The sequence below is a fragment of the Podarcis muralis genome, chromosome Z (assembly GCF_964188315.1).
Source record: "Podarcis muralis chromosome Z, rPodMur119.hap1.1, whole genome shotgun sequence".
In the NCBI taxonomy this organism is placed as follows: domain Eukaryota; kingdom Metazoa; phylum Chordata; class Lepidosauria; order Squamata; family Lacertidae; genus Podarcis; species Podarcis muralis.
The window spans coordinates 1,113,289-1,124,368 of record NC_135673.1 but is presented as its reverse complement, the minus strand read 5'-3'; the positions used below and the strand labels follow the sequence as shown (position 1 = coordinate 1,124,368).

The window sequence follows — 11,080 nt, the reverse complement described above, 5'->3', positions numbered from 1 at the left end:
ATTGTCATTTGAAACCTTAATCATTTTGGTAGTACAGCTTGTTCCCTAAGTTTTATGGCAGTCGCACAGAATTTGGCCACCCTTAGCATGATCTCTAGATCCCTGTCCTCTACCAGGAGTTTTAGACATTGGAGTTTGGACCCATTTTGGAGATTTTTGCATAACAGGAGTGATAAATACCGAGCGTATATCCCCGTAGAAACGGCCGCTTAACAAGACATGAGAGACAGTTTCTACCTCCATCAAGCTGCAGGGGCAGACTCGTTCTGCGTACGGTTTACCCTCGAATCTGCTCTGCAATAAGGCAGATGGCAGCACGTTGAATCTAGCGAGGGTAAATGACCATCTGTATTTAGGTATTTGTAACTTTGACAAATAATTTGCTGGAGTAAATCCTCTCCCATTATCTTTTATTGCTGGGTGTTTATTCATCTCGCTCACTGTTGTGTTTTATGATTTTTCTGATATTGTAAGTGAGCCAGAACTGGTCTGCGACCGTAATAATAAAATTCATTCATTCCCGCCCAGGTCTGCGCCAGATCACCATGACCAACACCTGGTACGGCTACAGTTCCCTCCAGCGCCTTCTCACCAGTGGCAACGCTGTGCTCCAGGATGCAGCCGTGTCAGACGGGGGAAGGAGGTAGGTGAGCAGGGTCATAGCTCAGGCCTTTCCTACCTGCCCCAACCTCCTGATTTATTTTCCACCCAGCTCCTTTAGTACCCTGCAGCTCATCAGGCCCTGGAGATCTGAATTCATTTAAAGTAGCCAGGTGTTCCCTTACCATCTCTTTTCCTATCTTGGACTGCAGCTCCCTCCCTCCATCATTGATTCAGTTAGAACCAGGTTGAGCATCACTTTCATTGTAGGTGAAGACAAAGGCAGAGTAGGTGTTGAGTAGTTCCGCCTTCTCTCTTGTCATCCAATAGCCTTTCCCCGTCTTCTCCATGCAGAAGACCCTCCACTTCTTCCTCTTACTTTGGACATAGCCCCCAACCCCTTTTTTATTATTCCTAACCTCTCTTGCAAGCCTGAGCTCATTCTGAGCTTTAGCCAGCCTGACTTCCCCCCCTGCAACTGCTGGCTACTCATGCATACTCCTCCTTAGTGATTTCTCCCTTTTGCCATTTCTTGACTCTCAGCTCATCTGTAAGCTCCTTATGCAGTCACAGTGGTTCCCTTAGATGCCTCCCACTTTTCTTTCCTGTTGGAATTGTCTGCAATTGGGTCTTCAATATTTCTCCTTTTGGAAACTCCCATCCATCTTGGACTCCCTTCTCTTTGAGTATTTCTGACCGTGGGATCTCACCCAGTAGCTGCTTAAGCTTTTTAAAATTGGCCGCCTTAAAGTCCAGAGTGAATGTCTGACTACACTCAGCTGTCCCTTGCCTCTCTATCATGAAACCCAAGAGGACATGATCATTTCCTCCCAAGTTTCTGAGCACTTCCACTTCATCAATCATCTCCTCCCTGTTGGTGAGGACCAGCTCCAAGATAGTCGACCCCCTTCTTGCTTCTTCCATCTTCTGGGAAATGAGACAGTCAGCGAGGCAGTGGAGGAATTTGTTGGACCTTACATTCTTGGCAGAGTTTGAATTCCAACAGATACTGGAGAAGTTGAGGTCTTCCATGACCACTATATCTCTCCTCTCCTCTGAACATGTGCAGAGGAGGGCAACCAAGATGATCAAGGGTCTGGAAACTAAGCCTTACAATGAGTGCTTGAAGGCGCTGGGTATGTTTAGCCTGGAAAAGAGGAGACTGAGAGGAGATAGGATAGCTATCTTCGAATATCTTAAGGGCTGTCACATGGAAGAGAGAACAAGCTTCTTTTCTCCTGCTCTGGAGGGCAAGACTCAAACTAATGGAGATTCCGACTAAACATCCATGACAGATGGCCATCCAACCTCTACTTTATAACCTCCAAGGAAGGAGAGTCCACCACCTCCTGAGGGAGACCGTTCCACTGTCAAACAGCACTTTACCATCAGAAAGTTCTTCCTGATGCTCAGTCAGAATTTCTCCTTTGTTGTAACTTGAAGGCACTGGTTTGTTTTGTTTTTTTTTTATAAATATTTTTTATTGCTTTGTTTTCCAAAGTCAAAATACATCATCAATAATCCAACAAAAGCTGTTTTACAGAAAGAAAGAAGAAAACAAACAAAAACAGAAAAGAAGATTCCAAATCTTTTTTCATTATCCTTTGGACTTCCCCACCTCTTCCGTCCCTGTACTTTTTACAATAAAGTTAAATAGCAAGTTATTACCTTGTTTCGTATGTTTTTATATTTTCATCTAATTAATTACTTTGAAATTTAAACTTTTCTCAGTCATAACTCAGTCACAATCATATCCAAGTTTCAATATTGAGGCATGTTTTTCTCGAAACCTAGCAAATTCTCAACATTCAAATATCTTATAATGTTTTTGTAAATAGTCTTTAAATTTTCTCCAATCCTCTTCCACTGCCTCTTCTCCCAGGTCTCGGATTCTGCCGGTCATCTCAGCCAGTTCCATATAGTCCATCAGTTGCGTGTGCCACTCCTCCAGTGTGGGTAGCTCCTGTGCCTTCCAATATTTAGCTAAAAGGATTCTTGCTGCTGTAGTTGCATATAAAAAGAAAGTTCTATCTTTCTTTAACACTCTCTGGCCCACAATGCCCAGGAGGAAGGCCTCTGGTTTCTTCTGAAAGGTATACCTAAATACCTTTTTCAACTCGTTATAAATCATTTCCCAAAAAGCCCTCACCCTCGGGCATGTCCACCAGAGGTGAAAGAACGTTCCTTCAGCCTCTTTGCATTTCCAACATTTATTATCAGACAGATGGTATATCTTTGCAAGTTTGACTGGGGTCATGTACCACCTGTACATCATTTTCATAGTGTTTTCTTTTAAGGCACTACATGCCGTAAATTTCATACCGGTGGTCCATAACCTTTCCCAGTCTTCAAACATAATGTTGTGTCCAATATCTTGTGCCCATTTTATCATGGCTGATTTAACTAACTCATCTTGAGTGTTCCATTTAAGCAACAAGTTGTACATTCTTGAAAGCACTTTCGTCTTAGGTTCAAGTAGTTCTGACTCTAGTTTTGATTTTTCCACCTGGAAGCCAATTTTTTTATCTTTTTTAAAGATCTCTAAAATTTGGGCATAATGAAACCAGTCTCGCACCTTTCCTTTCAATTTTTCAAAACTCTGCAACCTCCAAGTGTCACCTTCTCTTTCTATTATTTCACAATATTTTGCCCAGCCACCCCCCATATTGAGTATTTTTATGGCCTTAGCCTCCATCGGTGATAGCCACCTCGGGGTCTTGTTTTCGAATAAGTCCTTGTATTTAGTCCAGACATTAAACAGAGATTTCCTTACAATATGGTTTTTAAATAGCTTGTGAACCTTTGCCTTGTCGTACCACATTGAAGGCACTGGTTTGAGTCCTCACCTCCAGAGTAGGAGAAAACAAGCATTCTCCTTCTTCCATGTGACAGCCCTTGAGATATTTGAAGTTGGCTCTAACATCTCCTCTCAACCTCCTCTTTTCCAGGCTAAACATACCCAGCTCCCTCAACTGTTCCTCATGAGACTTGGTTTGCAGATCCTTGATCATTCTTGCTTGCCCTCCTCTGCACACCTTCCAGCTTGTCAATAAACTGGACGCTTGCCCAGAACTGGATGCAGTATTCCTTGTGTGGTCTGACCAAGACAATGTAGACTCACCTGAGCTAGGTGGACCAATGATTTTTCTTGGTATAGAACAGCTTCCTCAAGCAAATAATGGCACCATTTAGCCAAAGCTAAGCAGGACCAGGTCTGGTCAATATATAGGTGGGTGACCACCTGGGAACCAGATGTGTGTTTCCATGATGGAAAGAAGGATGTATATTAGGGTTGCCATGTTTCAAAAAGTGAAAACCCAGACACCAAAGTTGTTGCCTTGAGATGAAAACTGCAGAATCGAATTGTCTGGTTTTTGTGGGGGGGTGGACACAAGGTGGCGCTGTCACCATTTGCATTTCAGATAGGGAGGCGGAGCTTCTGTGGGCATGGGAACGGCAGAAATGGTTTATGGGCTAGGCAGGTGTGTGAGAGTGATTGTGGCTCATTCCCTCTTTATATTAATTAAAAGAAGTGCTAGGCTGGCTAAAGGAGAAGTTCAGGTCTGCCCAGGCAAAGATATTTGCGTATGTTAGCAATTCGTTTTGCAGCAAAAACATCTTCAAGGTTTATTCTTGTATCTAATAAAGAGGGAAGCTCATGCCTGTTTAGGTGCCACAAATCTCATCCGTGTTTATCTTAAGAATCTGCAGCCTGGCTTTTTCCTTAAAAAAATAAAATAAAAATAAAAATTCAGGGCACTTTACAAAATTCAGTATAAAATCAGGAAATAGCAGAAGTTTGCTACGAGAACCCTCAGGACAGCAATGAGCGTTCGTGAATTAAGCAGAATTGTCTGTGCAGCACACCTACAAATACAAATTAATGACTATTGAAAGCTCAGGTGAACAGAATGAAATTGGCCCTGGAGTCTAAAAGTGAGGGTCATCATGGCACCTCTGCTGCTTGTGGAACGCTCTCCCCGGGGAGGTGCCATCGCTACATATCTCCAGCGCCAGGCGAAAACATTCCTTTTAAACCAGGCCTTTGGCTTTTACCTATGCCTTTTATAGTGGGTGGGATGTTTTAATGTATGCCTTTCTCTGCCATATTTTAATGTATATATGTGGGCTTGTTCGTTGGTGAGTGGTTGAGTTGCTTTGGCAAAAAAACAACAAACACAAAAGTGTCTGGTAAATAAATAAACAAACACTTTTTCTGTTTCTGCCCCAGGTACTTGAGCACCCAGGCAGGCTCCTCCATCATCTCCTCCTCTCTGGTCAGCGACTACGAGGAAATCAGCACCGCTGTGCGTTACCGCCTCTGGCACCGGGTCCAGGTGAGGCTTTGCAGTCCATTCCTGTGGGTTGAACCACAGAGCCTAGGACTTGCCGATCAGAAGGTCGGCGGTTTGAATCCCTGTGACGGGGTGAGCTCCCGTTGCTCGGTCTCAGCTCCTGCCAACCTAGCAGCTCAAAAGCACCTCAAAGTGCAAGTAGATAAATAGGTACCGCTCAGGTGGGAAGGTAAAGGGCATTTCTGTGTGCTGCTCTGGTTCGCCAGGAGCAGCTTAGTCAAGCTGCACGCCGGCTCCCTCGGCCAATAAAGCGAGATGAGTGCTGCAACCCCAGAGTCAGTCACGACTGGACCTAATGGTCAGGGGTCCATTCACCTTTACCTTTACCTGCTGCAAATGGGCATCTTTGTGGGTAAACATGTGGAGCAGGGGAGAAGATGACAATGGTTATGGAAGGGCATGAAGTATGTGGAAGAGCCATAGCTCATTTGCAGAGCAGAAGGTCCTGGGTTCGATCCCCAGCCTCAGATCCAGGTACGGCTGGAAGAGATTTCTGCTTGAAACTCTGTCCGTTGGTGTGGAGAAGTGGCTCCCCCACTTTTGGGGGCCACTGCCCCCTTGGTTTCATCAACTCATCCCTAGTGACCTTACTCTACCCTATAAAATGGATTATTCAGATTAACAGTTTGCACGACACACTAAAAAAAGATCACAACACCGTCAAACAGTGTTGATTCCCCGTTTGTTCAAAATGCAGTTGAAACTAGTAAGTTTAACTAACTCAGCAAAAAGGATGAACTTGAATTGATCCAGTGCTACCAGAGCCTAGTTGTCACTTACACTTCCAGTCTCCCCCTGCTGCCCCCTACCTCTCAGTGCTCCCCAGATAATTCCACTGCCGCCCCCCCCCCCCCCCGGGGTGCTACTGCCCATTTTGTGAACCTCTGAGCTATATAGATGGAGCAAAGGTCTGGTAACTTGCTATGTTCCTGTGAAGAGACACTGGTGCAGACCAGGGCTGGCCCAAGATGTTTTGCTGCCTGAGGCAAAGGGTAAGATTGTGCCCTCCTCGCATTCCTCACCCAGAAGGTGAGTGGACCGGCAGGTGAAAGAATGAGAACAGAGTCCGACCTCACGCTTCAGAGAAGCAGGCTAGCTTAGGATGGCCAAGGCCAGGCCAGGCTGTGAGGCACAGCTGGTGGCTTCAAGGAAGAATTGCTGGAGGTTAATGACAGGGCCGGCCCTGGTCGAGAATTGACTTTTTTTTAAAAAAGAGTAATGTGCTTTTGTGCGCATACCCCAATCTTGTGTTTGTGGATGACATGGAGGGTCAGAGACAATCAATGAGGGAATGAGCCCAGTTCCTGCTTCTCACAATCTGATGCCTCTGCGTTGCCCCCAAGAAGGGCATGGGGAGATTTCCCCCTTCTGCCGCTGCACCCCAGCAACTGATGTTCAAAGCGTGCCGCTTCTGACCCTGGTCTGCATAGGCCATGGGTGTGGAGCTGGATCCATCCAGCAGCCTAGAGCCAGAACTCTCCCTCCCTCTGTGGGTCATTTTGGTAGGAAGGAAGAGCAGCCCACCAGTCAATTGCCTAGCATCATAGTGAGAGCCAGTGTGGTGTAATGGAGAGAGCGTTGGATTAGGACCTTGGAGAGCAGGGTTCGAATCCCCGCTCTGCAATAAAGCTCACTGGGTATGTCTGACTTTGGGGCAGTTGCTGCCTCTCAGCCCAGCCAGCTGCACAGATTGGTTGTGGGTATTAAATGGGGGGGGGGGGAGACCCATGCGCAGCACATTGAGCTCCCTGAGGGAAAAGATGATATATATTGTAAAGGTAAAATAAATAAAATAAATGTTTCAGGACTGAGCCTGGCAGCTTGTAAAAGAAAGTTCAGGGTTCTTCCTCTGGAAAGGAAATATTAGGAGCGCAGTCCCAATTCTCCATTTTCAGAGCGGCCCTTTCAGTGTTTGCTACTCTTGCGTCCGACGATGTTGGGGAGATGGCCAGGTGGGTGGGGCCAATGAGGACGCCTCACAAAGCCTAATTAGGCCCACAGGTAGAGGTTCCATAACTGGAGTATATAGCCATTGTGGTTGATAGCCATGGGGAAAAAGGTAAAGGGTAAAGGGACCCCTGACCATTAGGTCCAGTCGTGGCCGACTCTGGGGTTGTGGCACTCATCTCGCTTTACTGGCCGAGGGAGCCGGCGTACAGCTTCCGGGTCATGTGGCCAGCAGGACTAAGCCACTTCTGGCGAACCTGAGCACGGAAACGCCGTTTCCCTTCCCGCCGGAGCGGTACCTATTTATCTACTTGCTAGGTGGGCAGGAGCAGGGACCGAGCAACGGCAGCTCACCCCGTCACAGGGATCTGAACCGCCGACCTTCTGATTAGCAAGTCCCAGGCTCTGTGGTTTAACCCACAGCGCCACCTGCGTCGGTAGCCATGGGTAGCCTTGTCTAATTCATTTTTAAAGCTCTCCATGTTGCTGGTCATCCCAAGGTGGTGGTGAGCCCTTTTATTGTTTGTTTGTTTGTTTGTTTGTTTGTTTGTTTGTTTGTTTATTGCATTTATGTCCCCACCTTTTCCTCCATGGCACTCTAACCACTACACGCCCCGGCTCCCCTTCCTCAAAGTGGCCCATGTAGCTGCAGGGTGGCTGCCTTTGTGTAACAGGCCACGTCCCAGCTGGTGCTGGTCGTGGTGGTGTGTTTGAACTGGCAGTGATCGAGAGGTGGGGCTGACCCTGTTGTTTTGAGTGGGTCCCCTTTGGGGCTTGTTCCAGAGCTTGCTTCTCTGTAGGGCTCAAGACTCCCACTGTTTCCGTCCCACCGCAGGCTCTGCCAGACCAGTTTGTGGAGCCAGTGTGCGCTTTCTGGAACTTCAGCAGAAGGTAGGTAGCTCAGGAAAGGGGAACCGCCGTCTTGGCTGCATCGCGAAGGGAGCGATGGAGAGAGGAAGAGCTTCGCAGGCATGGAAGCTCAGATTGAGGGTGGGAGGGCAGCAGTCTGTAGGGTGGAGGACCATAGAAGCACAGAGCTGTAGAACTGGAAGGGACCCCACGGGTCATTAGACCAACCCCCTGAAATCCAGGACTCACAAGTAAGGAATCCCTGACAGATGACCATCCAACCTCTGCTTTAAAATCTCCAGTGAAGTAGAATGAATGAACAAATCTTTATTTGCGTCAGCCATCGGCCATAGCAATAATACAACAATGTTGTTGTTGAGTCGTTTAGTGGTGTCCGCCTCTTCGTGACCCCCTGGACCAGAGCACGCCAGGCCCTCCTGTCTTCCACTGCCTCCCGCAGTTTGGTCAAACTCATGCTGGTAGCTTCGAGAACACTGTCCCACCATCTCATCCTCTGTCATCCCCTTTTCCTTGTGCCCTCCATCTTTCCCAGCATCAGGGTCTTCTCCAGGGAGTCTTCTCTTCTCATGAGGTGGCCAAAGTCTTGGAGCCTCAGCTTCAGGATCTGTCCTTCCAGTGAGCACTCAGGGCTGATTTCCTTCAGAATGGAGAGGTTTGATCTTCTTGCAGTCCATGGGACTCTCAAGAGTCTCCTCCAGCACCAGAATTCAAAAGCATCCATTCTTCGGCGATCAGCCTTCTTTATGGTCCAGCTCTCACTTCCATACATCACTACTGGGAAAACCATAGCTTTAACTATATGGACCTTTGTCGGCAAGGTGATGTCTCTGCTTTTTAAGATGCTGTCTAGGTTTGTCATCACTTTTCTCTCAAGAAGCAGGCATCTCTTAATTTTGTGGCTGCTGTCACCTTCTGCAGTGATACAACTATACGATTTGCAAAAAATAAAAATAAGAAGTCAACTATAAAAATACATTTTAGGGTTTTGAATCAATAGTCAAATAGTGGATCTTATTCTAATTGCCCCAGCTAAAAACCTTGCAACCTTTGCTGTCACCCCAGTGAAGCAGAGTCCACCTCTTTCGGAGGGAGTCCATTCCACTGTCAAACAGCTATTCCCATCAGAAAGTTCTTCCTAATATCTAGTCAGAATGCCTTTCTTGTCATCTGAATCCCTTGGTCTGGGTCCCACCCTCCAGAGCAGCGGAACAGCGGAAAACAAGCTTGCCATTTGAGAGGAATATCACTCTCTCATCTCCTTTCGGTCTCCTCTTTTGCAGGCTAAGCAGACCCAGCTCCCATGCGGAAGTCTGAAATCTGGGTCATAGTTCCTTCCTGTAAAACAGAGCTTTCCAAACTGTGTGCTGTGACACATTAGTGTGTCGGCTGCAGTGCGTAGGTGTGTCATACGAATGCTCCACACACTCCTCTCAGGAAAAGGAGCTAGTTTAACCTCCGGTTTGCTAGTAAAACTGTGTCTTGGAATGAAGACACATGTCTAAAAAGTGTGTCACCAACATGAAACGTTTGGGAAGCTGTGCTGTAAAATCTCTGGTTCTGGGGTCCACAGTATGGCACCTCTGGACACCCTCAGATGGGGAAGAAATTTGACTCGGTTCATATTTAGAGGCAGACAGTGGCATAGCGTGGGTTGTCAGCACCCGGGGCAAGGCAAGTAATTTGCGCCCCCTAACCTGTGGATTTGCCCTAACCCCAGATGTTGCGCCCGGTGCAGCCGGCACCCCCAGCACCCCCCACGCTACGCCACTGGAGGCAGACATACCTGATTAGCAGTTTCTGAAACAAGATTTAAACCAAAACTCAGCTCCTCTTTGAAATCCACACCTTTCAGAATTTTTTGCAAAGCAGTTCTCCAGCCAAGTATAATAATAATAATAATAATAATAATAATAATAATAATAATAATAATTATTTATTATTTATACCCTGCCCATCTGGCTGGGTTTCCCCAGCTACTCTGGGCAGCTTCCAACTGAATATTAAAAACACAATACAGCATCAGACATTAAAAACCCTAACCCTAAACTTCCCTAATAAAATAAATACATATACTTGGGTTAAAAGTGTGAATAAAAATGCACATATTAGTGAAAATAATATACAACCGTGCGTTGTATTAGAGAAAATAGTTTTGCAGAAATGGATTTGTCAGCCAGAATTGCACACGCAAATGTGTATGTCAAGAGAAATTTGCACTAAAATGGCTGATGATTTCTCATGAGGACTTTTTCCAAATAAAAAGAAATTGCAAAGTCATGTGGAAGTGTGGAGAAAGGAACTCACTGATGGAAAAATGTGAAACTGACATTGAACGGTTCACTCATCCCTGCCTTGGTGCCCCCCAACACCCCCTGCCCCTCTGAGGTTTCGCCCCTCCCCTTTCAAATTGGGTTTTTATTGACTTATTTATTTGAATTTGTGTTTATTTGAATTTGTTTATTTATTTGAATTTGTATTTGAATGGGAAGATGTTGCCACGCTTTGCCTGCTGCTTCAGGGGTGTTCTGTGCAATGTCAGTTTCCCCCCCTGTGAAATGGGTATTTATTTGTTCCCATGGCAGTTGCTTACATTTCCAAGCGTGCCTGAAAAATGGGAGACCCTTATGCCTCCTGTGTTCAGTCAGTCAACCAATTCACTCCCTTGCCTGAGATTGATAAGACTGTTATGTGTTTATTCTTAACACCCCAACCTGCTACGAGGAGCCTTTTGTTGCCGAGGGAGGCTCCCTTCTGCAAAGTTATTTGCAAATGAGTGACCTTTCCCTGGAGGCCCCACTGAATTATGCCTCCAGCCTGCGACAGAGGAGAGTCGCTTGGAGAATTATGGCCCGCGAGGAATGCAGGATGCTCAGTGCACCGTAAATATGGTCTGACGTGGGATGTTGTTTCCTTGTCTGGGTCATCAAGGAGCAGATGTGGGGCTTTGCCAAAATCTCCAGGGGCGGGGCTGTCCTTCACAAACCAGGATCCTTCTCAGGTCCATAACCTTTGTGCTCATTTGGAAAGGTGGCAGCACTTGGGACTCAAGGCGAGGAGGGGGTGACACGATAGACCCCTGCATGAAATACAAGGAAGCTCCCTATCTTCCTGTTTCATTCACCTCAAGCGCAGCGGTGAGGACTGGCACCTTGCTTTGTTTTTAAGGCATAGCTGTCAAGCGTCCCTTATTTGGCGGGACAGTCCCTTATCCCAGCGCCATGTCCCGCTGCTGTCCCTTATTGATGATGTCCCTTAACTAAGCTACTGAAGGTAATGGGGCCCTTTCTATGTCCAGCTGTCCTTTGTCA

General features: G+C 46.6%; 1 protein-coding gene across 9 annotated transcripts in view; it reads left to right on the top strand.

The window, feature by feature from the left end:
- ADGRD2 (adhesion G protein-coupled receptor D2) overlaps positions 1–11,080 on the top strand; it is a 67,292-nt gene that overhangs the window by 23,335 nt on the left and 32,877 nt on the right. For all 9 annotated transcript variants that reach the window (XM_028715224.2, XM_028715223.2, XM_028715231.2 and 6 more), the window contains exons 11-13: positions 529–643; positions 4,832–4,937; positions 7,738–7,793. In XM_028715224.2, coding sequence (XP_028571057.2) covers positions 529–643; positions 4,832–4,937; positions 7,738–7,793 — 277 coding nt within the window. The remainder of the gene's footprint in view (positions 1–528; positions 644–4,831; positions 4,938–7,737; positions 7,794–11,080) is intronic.